General features: G+C 37.2%; 1 protein-coding gene across 1 annotated transcript in view; it reads right to left on the bottom strand.

Annotated features, from left to right (window-relative positions):
- psmd14 (proteasome 26S subunit, non-ATPase 14) overlaps positions 1–17,752 on the bottom strand; it is a 107,589-nt gene that overhangs the window by 76,791 nt on the left and 13,046 nt on the right. The window contains exon 2 of the mRNA XM_048534175.2: positions 9,250–9,301. Within this exon, the coding sequence (XP_048390132.1) occupies positions 9,250–9,297 (48 nt within the window). The 5' untranslated portion in view covers positions 9,298–9,301. The remainder of the gene's footprint in view (positions 1–9,249; positions 9,302–17,752) is intronic.

Below are 17,752 nucleotides of genomic sequence, written 5' to 3'. Positions count from 1 at the left end.
CTCCCTACTCTCAACCTTTTCTATACTCGAACTACAATTTCGGTTCCTATCCCCCTGCTGAATTAGTTTAAACTAGATCATTAATGTATAAACTGAAAAGTTGTGGTCCCAGCACTGACCCTTGCAGAAGACATGGGACAAATGAATGCTTCTAGAAAGATGATGCAGGAATGGGATCTTCCAACTGCGAGGAAATTAAGATAGATGAATGGCACCTGCAAACACTGGGCATGCTGCAGAACAGATCTGGAACTGAGCTACTTGTGGGACATTTTGCTTGTTCTATTGGCAGACCTTTAATTTAATTTGGCAGGGGTGTGGGAATGAAGAGAAAACAGTGGAGAAAAATACCAGAGCTCAACAAATATTTGGAGACACAGCTGATACCTGGCATAGAGAACAACATGTTGATAGGTAAAGTCTTGGTAAGAGAGAAAGAAATTAAGTCTAAATTAGGGTTACTGTGCATGAATGTGAATGCACAGAGTACAGTAAATAATATTGGGGAGTGCAGATTGTCATGTGGAAATATGATAATGCGGCGATGAGGGGTCTGGCTCAAGGAACAAGATTGGGTGTTAAATATTCTTCAGTTTAAGGTGCTCAGGAAAGATAGAAAAGGGAGGAAGGGTGGACGAATGACCCATACTGTTTAAGGAAGGCAAAGCAGTTTGAAGAGCGAGGGGCAAATGTTCCTGGGATTGCATGCTGTAATTTCCTAAATCAATGTATGTCTGGTTTGCGCAAATAACGGATGCACATTTGGACCTATGTTTGGAAATGAAGTCGACCAAACAGATCATGTGCCAGTGAGGAAACATTTAGGAGGCAGAGATCATTGTATCTCCCAAATGCACTGTCACCACCAGTGGAACTGTCTTGCCGTTGGGTCAGGACATAACCAAGAATAATGATGGAGATGTTCGATGCAATGTCAGATGATGGGGCAGAAAGACCAGAGCAAGAAAAATCAATTTGGGGACTGCTGGCTTCAATGGGGTAAGGGCAGAACTGGACAGGATTGACTGGAATGAGAGACTGGTATGATAACTGCAGCTCAGTTGACAATGGTGACTCAGTGGTTAGCACTGCTGCCTCACAGCGCCAAGGAGCCAGGTTCGATTCCACCCTTGGGCAACTGCTTGTATGGAATTTGCACATTCTCCCTGAATCTGCATGGGTTTCCTCCCACAGTCCAAAGAAGTGCAGGTTAGGTAAATTGACTGTGCTAAATTGCCCATTGTGCCTAGGTGGGAAATGCCAAGATAGGTTAGAGGGTGGGTCTGGGTGGGATGCTCTTCGGACGGGTGGTATGGACTCGGTGGGTTGAATGGCCTACTTCTGTCCTGTACGAATTCTATGAACAATGGATTATTCTCAAAGAGGAAATGGCTCAGGTACGGTCAAAGCATATTGCCTCAAATGGAGAAAGTAGGTCAAACAAATCCAGAGTTCCCTGGATGACGAAGGAGATAGTAGGCAAAACGTTGAAAGACAACATTAATTAGGGGGCACAATTCTAAAAGGAGTGAAGGAGCAGAGGAACCTGGGTGTTTATGCACAAATTAATGAAGGTAGCAGGACAGGTTGAGAGTGTAATTCATGAAACATAAAGTATCCTCAGCTTTATTAGTCAGAGCATGAATGTACAAGAACAAGAAGGTTACAGAGAACTTGTATAAACTGCTTATTAAAAAACTCAACTGAAGTATTGTGTACAGTTCTGGGCACCACATTATCTGAACATACTGGGAGAAAGTGCAAAAGCATTTTACGAGAATGGCTCCAGAGATGAGAATTTTCAGTTCAGAGGATGGATTGGATAAGTTAGGATTGCTTCTCTTGTAGAGAAGGTGGCTAAGAGGAGATCCAAGAGAGATTCTGAAGAGGCTGAATGGTGCAGATAGAGAACATCTGTTGTCACTCAAAAAGATCAAGAATTGGAGGGGAAATTGATTTAAAGTGATTTGCAAAAGAAGCAAACAAGGCAAGAAAAAGCTTCTTCACACACAGTCAGTAGATAGGATATGGAATGCACTGCCTAGGAGTGTGATGGAGACAGACTCACTTGGGCATTGGATCATCATTTGGTTAGAAATAATGCACAATGATATGGGGGGGTGCGGTAAAGCAGGAGATGAGGCAGTAGGTAGTGATGCTCATTTGAAAAGCTGGTGAACACATGGTGGCTAAATGCAATGTAAAACCTCTGATTCTGTGACCTACACACTAAAGATGCTGAGGATAGCAAGAACATAGAATTTACTCTTAGAGAGGGACCAACATCCCTTTACCAAGAGTGCTGGTGGCAACACTACTGAAAGAATTGGCCAAGATATCTGCCAGGCTAGGCATGCAGTGGGGCAAAAGCCAATACAAGGGGAAAAACTACTTGATCTCTCCCTCACCAAACTGCCGACTGCTACTGCATCTTCTGCAATTTTGTGGAAAGAAAATAATGTCTTCAGTGTGAGGATATTCATAATCATGTTATGTCATCCAATGACTGTGCTAAATGGGATAGATTCAGAACAGATCTGAGCTGAAAATTCAGCAGTGAGACACTGGCAGCCATCAGCAACAGCAGACTTGTATTCAACAACAACCTGTAATTATATGGCCCAAAATATCTGTCACTGTACTATTACATCAAGCAGAGGATCAACTGTGGTTCAATAAGGAACGCAACATTCCAGGAGCAGCACCTGGGAGTATACTAAAAATTGAGGTGCCAAATTGGGAAAGCTGCAGTGGTCTAAACATGTTCTAAACGGCGGAAGCAGTGGGCAATGGTCAGAGCCAAGCAATCCCACAATTAACAGATTATTTCAAAGCTCTGCAGTCCTGCCAGTCATGAATGCTGGGGTCAGTGAAACTAACATGAGGAATACGCTCCATAAATGCCCCCAGTTTCAACAAAAGGCACTGGGTGCAGCAAAGGCTAGGGGTCCTGACAACGTGTGCTGTTGTGTTCCAGAACTAATCACACCAGTTGTTCCAATACAGCTACAACACTGGCACCTAGCCAACAATGTGGAAGACTGCGTAATTACATCTTGTATACAAGGAGCCAGACAAATCCAATCCAGCCATTTACTGTTCAATCTACTCTCAACCATCAGCATGGTGATAAAATTGTCAATGACACAGCTATCAAGTGGTGACAGAAACTCTCAGTGATACTACCACCAAATAGTAGTCCTCAGAAATAATGTGCTCACTGACAACCAGTTTGGATTCCCCAGAAGCAGTGGGCTCAAGATCTCTCTACAGTCTCAGTCTAAAGATAAACATTGGCATGGAAATTCAGAAGTGAAGTGAGAAATACTGCCCTTAACATGGTAGCAGCATTTGGTGAAGTGCGGTATCAACAGGCACTCAGGAAAGCTTTCATCCGTTTACAGTCATACTAAGCAAAGATTGTGGTTGTTGGAGGTTAACCATCTCAGCCCTGGATCATCTCTGCAAGAATTCCGCAGATAGTATCTCTCAGCTTTGTCAAGGACCTTCCCTCAATCAAAATATTAGGTGGTAGTGATGTTTATTGACAGTTGCATACTGTTCAGTGCCATCAGTCATTCCTCAGAAATTGGAACAATTAATACCTCTACACAACTACAACTGCACAACATTCAGTCTTGCGTTAATAAAGAGTGTGCGACATTTGTACCATACAAGTGTCAAGCAATGAGTGGCCCCAACATGAGAATCTAACCACCTCCCCTGGACTTCCAAATCTTTACCGACATCCACTGTGGCTACAAGCAGAGGTCAGATGCTGGTAATTCTGTGGCAGCTAACTCAACTCCTGACTCAAAGTCTTGTTCATCATCTACAAAGCAAAGTCAAGAGAATGATGGAACACTCTTAACTTTCCTGAGTGAATGCAGCTTCAATAACACTCAAGGAGCTGGTCACCATCCAGGACAAATCTGCCCGCTTGCTCACCACTAATTCGTCACCTTACAGAGCTGCATCCCTCAACCCCAGATGCATAATAGCAGTCTCTTGCAAATGTGTACCATTTACAATATGCACATCTTTACTTGCTAAGCCTTCTTTGACAGCACCTTCTGAACAGGTGACCTTTGTCACCTGGAAGAAAAGCAGCAGCAGACACATGGGAATACCACCACCTACAAGTTCCTATCCTAGTGATGCATCATCCTAACATGTATTTATTTCACTTTTCTTTCACTGTTTCTAATTCAAAAACCTAAAACTTTCTTTCAAACAGCAATGTGCTTGTACTTATATGGCATGGTCAGCAACAATTCAAGAAGGCAGCTTATTTTTTAAGGGCAACAAAAGTGGGCTTCATTAGCAATAAACACATTCTGAGTAAATGAAAAGACAGGTAGCTGATTCTAGGCTTGCCTTCATCATTACAGTTGAAATCAACTCTCACACTTTTGAGGCAGTATTACAGCAATGTCACAATTAAGGCCACAGATCTGAAAGCATGCAAATGTACAACTGTTAGAAACAAAATGATTTCATTGAAAATAACATTCTATCACAGCTACGTGGTATCTATCCCAAGAATCATCTATATTTCAGTTAGAGTAATATGTGAACCCATATAAACCTCCAGTTTCACTTGGGCTGCTCTTGTTGACAAAGTGTTAAAAAAGGCTTTTGCCATTATAACAGCATAAAGCTAACACCTCAAAGTGTTATCTGCTCAGTCCTTTTAGCAAATTTATTAACACTATTAGTTAGATTACTCCACCTTTTCCATGGTGTGAACCGGTATCAATTATTTAGCCGATTCTATTCTATGTTAATAAAATACCTGATTAAACATGTACTGAAGTGTCACTTTGCGCCACACAGTACATTGACACTATTTATTTTAGTTGAAGTAAATGCTACAGTCAGAAGCTGGTGCAAGATTGTGATGACAGAAGTTGTGAAAAAAGAAAAATGTATGCACTAGTAGAAGTCCTTTTATTTGTGCGGAAGTAGGGCAGTAGAAATATAACAGACAGTAATTCATTTGTACATCACAGCTATAATCTTACATATCTAGCATATTAAAATCTGCTTGCAATTTTTAAAAATGGTTAGCCCAGGACCTTATGCTCATGGGTCTCAGTTGCACAAGAAAAACAACCAATAGCCAAATTAAATGTGAACTAAACCCAGCTACAGATCATGGATATATTAGGGAGAAGCAAAACTGTAAATAAGTCGGTCCCTTACAGTATGCAAGTTTGAGAGATGTAAAAGATAATGAGATGAGGGGCATTGACAGGGTGAATAAGTCGTCACCTTTTTCCATTAGTAGAGGCATCAAAAACCAAGAGTTAAGACAATAGGTAAAAGGCTAAGTGGACAGTGATAAGAATGCATTTTTAAACCCAGAGGCTATCGGGAGACTAGAACTCACTACCAAAAGGATGGTTGAGTAAAAAATTCTCATACCCTCAAAGGCTATGGTCAAAAGCTGGAAAAAAGGATTAGAGTAGTCAGATTCTTACTGACCAGCATAGACACAATGGGCCAAATGGCCTCCTTCTGTACTGTAAATTTAAGTACACTGCTGTTAATGCAAGAACAATCTACAAAACAGAAAAGACCATTGAACCGTAATGCAGTTAACAATCATACATTTAGAGGCCTTGGTCAGTAAATAATCATCAGCCAGGACTCTAATACTGATTTTTTTACAAATAGTGCTGCGAGATTCTCTGCAGCCAGTGATACTGAATGCAATTTTAAAACAAGATCCTACAATGGCACCTTCAACATTGAAATCTCCATACTGAGACAACCCCAATCTGCAACCATCTCAGAGTCAGGAGTGCTATCACAGATGACATAACACTTGAAATGTTACCAAAATGTTTCAACTAAATTCAATACAAGGAAGTCCTAAATATATTCAAGCTTTGAAAAAAAACAAAATACTTTGATCTACTTACATCAGTCCTAGTGCGCCACCTTATTAAGTATATCTAAAAATCACCAGTGGGTTAAACAAACCCAAGTTCCAATAGTCTTGACTGCATGTATCTTTTGCTGCATAAAATTCATTCAAAATATAACTGGTCGAAGCTTTAAGTGTTAATCATCCAAAATTTCCAAATGTATTTTTATTTATTTAAAACCTGAATTCAGTGTCAGAAGCCTGCTGTAAAATCAGTCTTTTGAATTCTCAATTGAAAAACCATGGCTGAACCTTGCCAGACACCTCTTAATTATAGATTAAATAATGTTAGATCCAAAATTAATGCTTGGAAAGCTGTTATTATCCCCATTGTCTCTGACCTTATCCACATCCTGGGGGAGCTCGGGGGGAATAATAACTAGTTGAAATTACAAATAAGTAGTAACAGTAAAATTATACACATAGAAGTGTGTTTTTTTGTCAATATACAAAACATAGCCCCCTGTTAATTCAGTTACAAATTAGATTAACACCTGCATCAAATATAGCACGTCAAAGCTGGTATATTTTCTATGACTGATGCATGATAAGAATACATCATGGTGGAAGTTGTCTATAATGTGTGCAAGTTTATAACAACATACGCGTCTGAATACTGACATGCTTGGTGTCGACGAAACACCAACTCAGCTATTTATTCATCTCATCTCGGATGTTGACAGCTTTTGCATCAACCACTAACCATGGAAATGAACTGCTGTTGTTTCACAATTCTCCATGCATAGCTATTTCGCCTATTCTGTTTAATATTGTAAAGTATCCATTTAATTGTTAACTGGTAATGTAAAATATTTCACAATTTAAAGATACCTCTTACAGTACTGACTCAGTGGCAGATTTGAAATTGTGGTTCAAAAATCTATATTATTTATCGCAATGTTACATCTATTGCTATCACAGCTGATCCGCAATTCTACAAGTAGTATAAATGGTATGCAATTGTAATAATGCCACAGTTTGCTTCTTGGAATCTATGATCTTTACTTTGTTTTTACTTTTACTTTTATCTTTACTTTTGCAGGGTAGCATGCATTGATAGTAAGAACACTGACTGACAATGACTAATGATTATTCCAGTTCATGTTTTACATTTTCCATACTTTTTTTATTGCTGCCAATTTTGATTATTTTCTTGCTAATAAATATGATTCCCGATATAATATCACTGTGCTGTACATCTTGAAGAATTTAATGGGCAGGATACAATTGGAACCTAAACGTAACAATTAATTCAAATGCAACAAATCTCAGTATCTCAAAACGAATGCACTGCAACCACAATTGTTTCAATGCAAAATATCTTAAAATTAATTGAAATCACAATGAAATGTAGTTTTATAAACCAAACGTATCTCCCTCATTATTTAACTACATGAATCTGTAACAAACAAATTTTAGGAGAGATTTTAGTTCTAGGCTAGATGATCTAAATACAAACAATTTTCACAAACAATTATGACTAGGTATAAGGCAACATTAAAACCACCATTTAGTTGAGCAAATCAAATATCGGAAAAACAGGCTGGCTTAATGTCAGCTGAATGTAAACTACTTCTGCTGTCCCTCGTTCAATGATGAGCTGAGGCAACCTGTTATAGGAGGTGTTAATTGGCAAATGCTGTACAAGTCGGGAGCATGTTCCCTGTCGTCCTAGCCCAGCAAGGCTAGGTCATTAAACTGGAAATGAATTATTTCAGGCATCCTTAACCCCTTAAATGCTCAGATTGTTTTCTACCATAAAGCTGAGAAACCAAATACACTTTCAAATTTTATATGGACCATTAGGTGGAATTTTTAAATAAAGGAAAAAAAAGCCACAATAAAATTGATGTATTTCTGGAAGAGATCGAGATAGGAATGATGGCAAAAATCTTCCTTTATTACAATCTCTTGACGTCAAAATGTAAACAGCATTTAGATTGCTCTCCATTATAAAATGGGATGGGTTAGGATACACAAAGAAAATTGTAACCAAGGCGTAGTATGACCACCAATAGTACAGTATCTTATTTTAATAAATCTTTCAATCACTACCCCCATTAGATTTTTAGAATTTTTCTTCAGAATGTTTTACTTAGTCAAATGTCTTTAAACAATTAATACAGGTGAAATCTCCATTCCCCATAACTTAGAACACATGACTTTAACTGTCCAGTTATCTGCAGTAAATAAGCCCACATGTGAACAGACAATCTTCCACTTGTGAGCAATGTTACTGGATTTTGGACCACAGCAAAATAAATCTTTCACCATCTGTGGTGCAGCAAAAAAAAGTCCCAACAGATTTATTAAATAACAAGTAGGTAGATAAACAGAAGCACTCTCACTCCTCATAAGATTGCAAACTAACTGTCCTGAGCAACAACATAAATTGAATTTCACACACCTTTCTCAAATTGAATTGTCTGTCAGTTTCTTCTTAACTGGCAATCAAGTTCAACTGACTCCAATTCACCCTCCATTTCAAAGAGAAACACAATTTAGATACAAATCAAAAAATAGTTTACAAAATTTGACCAAGCCACAAAATTTAAACACAAACTCGGAATATACAGCTATTAAACAAATACATCCACAGCAAAATCCATCCAAGTGTATGTGTTTAAATGGAATAAATTAGCTTCTTGGTCCAGCACATATCTGTTTAGAATGTTTACATTTTGTACGCACATCAAAATTAGTCAATATCATGATGCATTACGGAAAAATTGCACTATCAAAGTGTCTAGTCAGTAAATAATGGTAATTATCAGTGAACACATTCACTGTCATAATAAATTGTTGTGGTGTAAAATCCACCACTCAATAGCTACAAGGGTTTATGAAAGTCTTTCATTAATTTTAAAGAAGTAACGCACCATAAACAGTGCAATGTCCTATTTATTCACAGGCAAGTCAGCTGTATGCATTTAACGTATTCTAGATTTGGACATTTGCTAATTAACAGAAGGAATAATCATGTTGCTGGGATGCAATAGTATTCCCATGTACATGATAAAGATGAACTTCAAAAGTAGCCTGATGCTAGTACTGGTGAATTAACGAAGAATTTGATCCAAAAGATGTGTATCAAAAATAGACTTGATTCCGAGATACCCCTCAAACAGTTTAGTCTACAAGCATGGGGATAATAGTAGACATAGTTTTGCATGTTGCATTATTTTACACAAAGGTTCAAGTGCTCTGGACAAATTTGAGTCATAAATTCAAACTAACTTCAGCAGAAATTGATCTGTTACCACTGAAGATCCTTGATAGTTAAAACATATGAAGACAGGAAAGAAGGAAACACTAACCTGTCCAAGCCCAGGCATACCACCTCCCAGTCGCAGAAGTCGATCCATATCTCTGAAAACAAAAACCACAAAGTAATTATCCAAGAAACTTTTTAAACTCAATTATCATCTATATAATTCACCTTCAATCTTTCCTTATGTCAAAAATATTGGTGGTAATTACAACACAACATCAGATTTCCTGTTAATTAGCACCACATACTAATTCAAGAACCTGTCTTCCTTGCTAATTAACAGACCCAATCTCACTGCTTTTGTTTTTTTATTGGGTTATCCCCAATTTCATAACAGTATTTCACAAACTGAAAATCTCTCTGAAACTTCTTATATATGGTTACAATTTTTATTCTCAAGATATTCACATTTATTAGACATGGGTTTATGACTGTAGCAGTAGCCGCATTACTAAAAATGCAGATTTACACTAGCTGAAATTATTTCTTTCAAATACTAGATATATTATGGCAACTTGTACAGTCTGCACAAATAGAAATCGTCACTTTCAAATTAAAAATTGTACATCTAATTAGTAAGTTTGGTGCTAATTAACTTACAGCTTGTCAGTTATCATCAATATTGCATGCAAGTGATGGTGTGATCAGATATGAGTCTCAAGATACGCAAGTCTTAAAAGCTTTCAAAGTGACATTAAAGGAATTTTTCAGTACAAAAAGACTTCTCACGATTCTTTAGAAAAATACTTTCCTCAAAAGAAACTTCTTTACTACTCATACAAATATTACTGAACACATTAAACGATGTCACAGCGACAATCATCAAGGCCACTTTGAATCCTCTCAGTTTCACCAGAATGAGCATACAAAATCTTTATATCAAGCAAATCTGCTTCATTACAAAATATTTTTACAATTCCAAAATATAGGCTTTTTCAAATCAGTAAAATTATGTTCACGCCAATGAGAGGTATTTAATTTCACTGAAAATATTCCATGCAAGTCAGTTGAGAATTATATTTTGCCTACCTGTTTAAACCCAAACACAAGCAATTTTCAAAACAAACATTTCAGCCATTTAATTCCCAAAAATTGCTGAAATGTTTTTATTAATGAATAGCATTCAACTACATCACAGCAAGCCTTTCATTCAATCACAAAATAGCCATGATAAAATAAAACATGACTTTCACAACAGGAAACTTCCATGGATACAATTTTCAATTTTTGGTGCAGTCATTAGCATAGAAATATTGACTTAGGGAAAATCTTTTTCAACTTTATGCCAGTTCATTGAGTTCTTCCTCCCCCAATAGGTGTGCAATCATTTAAACCACCTTAAGCCCAACAGTTAGTCTTCAATTTAGTCACAATACGTCAATTAGTTATTAGCTGCTTTTTCAGTCACCATATACTATTCAATATAGATTCAAATGATACATTTACAACCACGGAATGTTCCTACTGTATACGTAATCAGGGCAATTATTCAAGCCCAGCTGCGCAGGAGTATCTCCATTCCTTGCCCACTGGAGGTTATAATGTTCTTGCTGTTCTAGATGGTATGCTCTTTGGCTAAATGGCCTCTTTCTGCACTGTTGGGATTCTACACTCCAGTGAAAATCAATCTCAGCATTTTGAAACATCATTATAGATTAAAAATAGAAACAGGCAGAAAAATAAAGAAATGGAACAGAAATAAATTCAAAATTCCATTCTACTACATCAACAAGTGATGTGGCTAACAGAAAGTTTATTTGACAAACAATAAGCAGCAATGTGACACATGAGCAAAGATCAAGGGGACACTATTCAGCGCACCGTTAAATAAAATTGTGGGTAATGCGATTTTAGCCTCAACTCTACATTCCTGCAAATCCCTGATAAACTTTCAATCCCTTGGTAATCAGGAATCTACCCCTCTTCTGCCTTAAAAATATTTAAAGATTCCACTATCTTTTAAGGAAGTGAAAACCCCTCAAAAAAAATTTCCTCATCTCCATCTTCAATGAGTAACCCCTTATTTTCAAACTATGACCTGAAGTAATGCTACATGATAGCCTCAAATAGATCCAATTCCTTTCTTAAAATATTCATGATTGTCACTGAAGATAAATAGAGCAGAAGCATACTCAAATCACATTTGTGCCCTTAATTCAGTTTTCATTTGCTAAACAAATTTATGCTATAATTCCTTCATTGCACAGACCTGGCACTAAGTTAAAGCCAAAAAGTGAACAAAAATATCATCCAAATTCAACTATCAAGAAGAGTTCACTGAAATCTTCAGCTCTGATGAATGGTTATCAACCTGAAATGTTAACTCCATTCCTCTCTGACTTTCTTTTCTTAGAGGATTTCTCCCATCTGCCTTTTTTAGATTTCCAGCATTCACAGCACTGCACTTTCAGTCCATCAGTATCTTTGGTGCAGAAGACCTAAAGGTATCAGATACCAATTCCATACAAGCGACTAGTCGAGTCAACTATTTCCTAATTTCTAAGAAATCACCTCCACTAGCAAAAGTTACACGTTGACCTCTCTTAAGCAGACAGGAGCACAAATGGTTCTTTATCCTAAAACATTCCACACACCGAGCTTAAATTATCAGATCAGACCACAACACCCATTCAATCTCCACTATTGTTCAGAGGCCAAATTATCCAGTTAATCCTCAGATTTCTGCTCCCACTGATTAGAATATGAAATGCTCCTCAGTTCTACCAGCAGAAACTTGGAGCTATGAAGCAAAAATATCTAGAACTCTTATGGTATTCCATTTCCAAACAGAGAAATTGAGAGATTTCCACTCCCATCCTGGGCACAAGTGGTCCCGCACCTGTCAACAGAGGGTTATAAATACAGAAAAAAAAAACAAATTCTTAAAATCTGTTCCACCCCACTCAAGTGAACACTGTTTAAAGCATTCCGGCCCTAAACATTTAGATCACTGATTCAATTTGTAACTTCACTATTTTACAGCCAAAATATCCTTCTACAGCTATAATATCCCATAACTAAATCTTGAAAAACTCTAATTCTTGCATTCAGATTTGAGATTATTAAAGGGAGAAAGAAAATGTATATTTCCCATGTCCCCTCTATTTAAATGTTTAGTTAAATATTCAATCCTAATTTTAAAGTTGAGCAGTCTTTCCCTATAAAATCAATGTATATCATTTGTCATTAAATAATAAAATTTACAACAATTCAGGATACAAAGTAGATTGCAACAGAGAAATTTCTCCACAGTACACATTGAAAGGTTCCAAATCAACAATTGTCAAAGACAGTAAGCACAGCAAGATACTAATGCTGATGTAATTTCCATTATAAATATAGAAATAGGAATTTTGAGAGAAAAAGCTGGCACAACAATGAGACAAAAACACAAAAGGAAATATTGTTTTGTGGATACTCTGTACATATAAACATAGGTTTTCAGATACTAAAAAAAAATCAGAAGTTAGTGGAAAAACTCAGCAGATCTCACATCATCTGTGGAGAGAAAGCAGAGCTAACGTTTCGGGTCCAGTGACCCTTCTTCAGAACTGAAGGTTCTCAGATGTACACAAATCTTATTTTTACGTTTGTTTGAAAAGGCAAAAATACATACTGAGATGTAGAGGCTAAAGTTGAAGACATATTATTTAATCTGAAATGGAGCAGAAACAACTCTTTAATTTCACTAAGTATGGTTTTCAGCCACATTAGTGTTGGCAACTGCTTGGAGCACCTGCAGCTCTGGGTGGATGGTCACAACAAGTCTTTGTGAAAAATTTTTAATGACTGCATTCAACATAGGGCAAAATGTAATCATACCATTGTGAACAGTATTAAAATTTATTTTATATTTACTTGAACATTAAAAATTTCAATTACTGAGATGGATATGGGGTGTGTTACACACCCAGTCTCAAATGCTAATTCATTAGTGGGGCAGGGCAACCACTTCCATCTGCAAGGATTGATGCGAACCAGCTATACTGACATGCAGTGAATGTTAAAGCAGCTAGGAGTAGCAAAGGGGAACCCAGAATACATCTCTGAATTTTGAAGCAAACATAAATGATGTTATCTGCAATCTATTATTAAAAAGTAAAGAATCGCAACTTTAGCAAGTATAGTTAAACATAGAAATCGGAAAGCTGTCATAAAGATACCCTTCTCTTACACTACTTTTGTTAAACATTATCTCAGCAAGCAATTCAACATTTAAATACATGAACATTTCCCAGGGGCAAAGTTCTGGAATATCACTATCACTTTGCTCTTTTCAGAGTGACTCCTGGTCTATCAACCCATTGCTAATTTGAGGCTTTCAGTGTACCATTGTTTCATAATGTTCCTACAAATCAATTTGGGATATTTTAGTATGGTTAAGGCATTATTTGTATGTTATTGTTATTATTGAAGTACAAAGAGATGGGAACTTGCCCACAAAATAAACCAGAGCTGTGAATAATTTTTTAAATCATGCAATGTCTTCATTACAGCCAAACAACTTCCCTGGTACAGAAATTTAATTCTTCAAAGTGCGGAGTCTTATTTCTTCAGGCTTGTTGGAAGATTTAAACATTGTTGTTTCAATTTTTTTGACATCATCTTAATCCTACCTTTCTTTTGCTCTCTCTGTTGCTTTATGTACATATTTAAGTATTCTGAAGTATGTGTCCTTGTTCAAACCCCACATGCTACATGACTTAAGGATTTTTAAAATCTAATTGATTCAAGAAATACTGCATGACATGTTCTTGTTGTCAAGCATGCCAGATCCACTGCAAATGATGTCAAACCACTATAAACTCCAAAGCAAAAGCCAAAGAAAACTGTACATTGGTTGAGGGCAATATTCACCAGTGACATCAAAATATGGGTCAAACGTGTGATTTCTCATTCTCTAACTATGGGAATTAAAAAATCATTTGTAAGTGAAAGCAATGAATGTCCTCCAAGATTCATCAATAAGCTCAGGAAATATTTTCAAGCCTTGTAAGGATAAACATTGAAACTGAGACAAAAAGGACAAGAAGAATCTCAATGACTTTTGATGCCAGTGCAGTTTAAAGTCTAAAAAATGATAAGTGTGGTATCAATATTTTTGTTGGAGTGTTTTCCAATGGCATTCTACACCTTATATTTGTTGAGGAGATGAGACAGAAAAGGACAGCAATGGCTAAAAGAGAAGGAAGAGGGAAAAGGAATGAAGAAGGGTTTGCCTTTTCTTTTCCATATGGTTTTGAGTTCATCACAGGTTGAGCAAAAAATGGGAACAAAGCTTGAAAAAAAAAAGCAGTCAGAAAGGACTATTTAAAGGAAAAAGAGCTCAGAACAGGTTCTTACAAAGCCTGAAGGTACGTGGCGGCGGCTGTGGGATGATAAAGAGTTCGTTTTTACAAAGCAGCTTGAATATAAAAATCCTCAAGTACATTGAGGCAATTCGGAAGCATAGCCAAGCAAAAAAGGAATGTGCAGCGCCTGGGCCTGTATTATCTAAGGCTTAGTCAGAATTTGTACTAACAATAGGTCTTGAAGCAAGTTCGGGAGTTGCTTGCAAATGCAGGAAATAGCCGAGAGTAGAACCTAGAGACCAGAAAATCACAACTTCCACTGAAAATTTTAGAAACCAGGAGGAGTAAGCCATTCAGCCCTTCAAGTCTGCCTCACCATTCAATACAATCATGGCTGATCATGCAACTGTGTCCCCCTGCTCATGCTTTCTCTTTTGAGACTTTCAGCCCAAAAAGTGTGTCTAACACCTTCTTGAAAACATTCAATGTTTTGGCCTCAACCTGGCTGAGAATTCCACAGGCTCACCACTTTCTCGGTGAAGATGTCTCTCCTCATCTCAATCCTAAATGGCCTATCCCATACACTTAAACTATGACCCTTGGGTATGGACAGGCCAGTCATCAGAAATATCTTCCTTGTGTTTTTTCAGAGTATTCTGCAAACCCCCCTCCATCCCACCAAATGTTCTCAGCTCCGAATATAGTCCCAACCGAATATATGATAAGGTCAGAAACAGAAATGGAAATGTTAGTGAATTTCTGGTACTAAATTGTCTTTTGGAGGTTGGAAGGAGTGAGACCATAATGAGATTTAAAAGCAAGAGTGCTATAACTTTAAATTGAGGGGTAGTGAACCAGCAGCCAACATAAGTCAATAAGCAAATACTAACGGGCGAATAGGACCCGTGTAAGATAACATGTGCAACAACATTTTTAATAATCTAAAATTTATACAGAGTGAAAGATAACAAACCAATCTGAAAGGTATTTGAGTAGTGAATCATGAGATTACAATGATATAAATGAGTTTCATTAGCTGATGAGCAAAAGGGTATGTGGAAATGAGCATTAGGCAAGATGAAACAGATACTTTGTGCAACACGACAGGATGTGAGATCAGGAGCTTAACTTGTGGGTGAATGAAATGCCATATAAAGTCAGATTCAGAATGGTTAGAAAGTTTGTATGAATCTAGCAATGGCTCAAATTTACAACTTCGGTTTTTACTACAAATTTTCATTATTTTTACTAGGGTAAAATGTGACTGTGAACAAATATTGGCAAGCAATCCGACAAGAAAGAAAACACAGAGATAGTGCTGGGCGTCAACTACACGTTGCAAATGACAGCCTCAAGATGTAGCATGAAAATGAAGTAATAAACAAAACCAAAAGATTTTTGCAGGCTCCATATATAACTTTGGAGAGGCAGGAAAAAGAAGCCAACACAGAAGTTATCACAACTGAATACGCAAGAGTAGAACAAAATCACAGTGATTCTGCCAAGATGAGCAAAGGACCAAAAATATAGCAGTCATAGACAGTGGTCAACTTTGTCAAATACTGTAGGATGATATTGCATACTGTCACAAGGACTTTGGTCAGGACTGTTTATTGCTATAGTGTATATGGAAATCTAATTGGAGACATTTAAGCAAGTGAATTATAGAGAAATGCACAAACAGGAGGCAAGATGAGTATGGACTATTACAGAGTGTGAAAGGTAGAGATAAAGAAGTTAAGTTCAAAGGCAAGGAGTCAAAGGTTTTTTCAAACAAATGAAAGGAAGGACGGTGACTCAGATGGTCATGATAAGACATAAAATTTGGGTGCAGAAGTAGGTCATTCAACTCATTGAGTTTACTGCATCATTCAATGTCATGACTGATCCGATAACCCTCAACTCCATTTTCCTGCCTCTTCTCCACAACCTCGATTCCTATACAAATTAATAATCAGTCCATCTCAGCCTTTAATGTACTTAGCCACGAGCCATTCCAGCCCTCCATGTAAATAATTCCACAGGTTAGCGATCTAGGGCAGACAGCTAAGTAAAAAGAGCAAATAAAAGCCAATAGCTATGGAATGTAATCTGAGAAATGCAATGAGCACAATGCAAAATAAAAGAGACAATGAAATAGTACAGGAAATATATATTAAGGGGAACTACAGTTATGGATTCAAACCCATTTATCAGTACAGTGTGGGGTCCACAATGCCAGTATAACTGGAATTGACTTGGCAGTGGTTTTGGGGGTGGCAAAAATAGCAAGGAGAGACGTCAAGGTTGAGAGATACAGGTACATGCCTATTACACAGAGGGTGTTAGTGTGCAAAGAAGAAAGTGGGCTCATCATCAAACTGACCAAAGATAACTTGGAGTCATCACTGAAAATTGGGAACCTCTCACACATTGAAATTTATTTACTGTATTTCAAATAATACACTGAACACATCACACTTAAACTACATCACCACTCTTTAAAATATGCTGGAAAACCTCAGCACCTCTCAGAAATTCATTATTTCCTGAGTACCTCATTTAGTGTCAACCTGGGTGAAGCGGTTTGAACATATCACCCCAAAGCAAAAGTATCACCAAAGGAACAAAACTGAAAATTCGTTAGATAATGTGCTAATCTCATACATCTGGTTATGTTGCCTGTATTACGGCCGAAATGTTTTCTATTTGTTTCTAGGCAGCTGTCACATCAGGAGAAAGAAGCAGCCTGTGTACTCTGTGGAAAAATGCGTTTTCAAACATTCGGAAATGTCACCTTTATCTGGTGGGTCCTGTGCATGGCTGTGCTCAAAACAACTGCGTAGGCCCTTCTTCTCTATTTGATTCAGACAGCTGTCCAAGAAAATGTGAGCATTTGATTCTGAAGTCAATAACTTTCAGTATTCATACAATGGAAACAACATGAAAAATGGTACATGAGTGGGATCCGGACAAAGATGTTAAACCTTAAAGGGCCATAAGAAGCAGTTTACATCCCACAAAAAGTTTACAAAAATGTCATGCGAATAAGTGAGCTGTGTCAGGACTCTAAGGTGGTGATAAATTGTGTCCAGTCAGACATTAAAATTGAAAATCAGAAAGACCAAAATATTAAATTTTAAAACAAGCTGGTATGTACTAAATTCCTCAAGGCCAGTTATGACAATTTGTATAAAGTATAAAAAAAATTCCACAGTGACACAATCATTTCTCTTTCATTCAAGGAATTCCATAGTTAAGACATCATTTGTGATTTAT

Source organism: Stegostoma tigrinum, chromosome 7 (assembly GCF_030684315.1).
Source record: "Stegostoma tigrinum isolate sSteTig4 chromosome 7, sSteTig4.hap1, whole genome shotgun sequence".
In the NCBI taxonomy this organism is placed as follows: Eukaryota; Metazoa; Chordata; class Chondrichthyes; order Orectolobiformes; family Stegostomatidae; genus Stegostoma; species Stegostoma tigrinum.
Note: the sequence above shows the minus strand (reverse complement) of the source record. Positions and strands in the feature narration are given on the sequence as shown.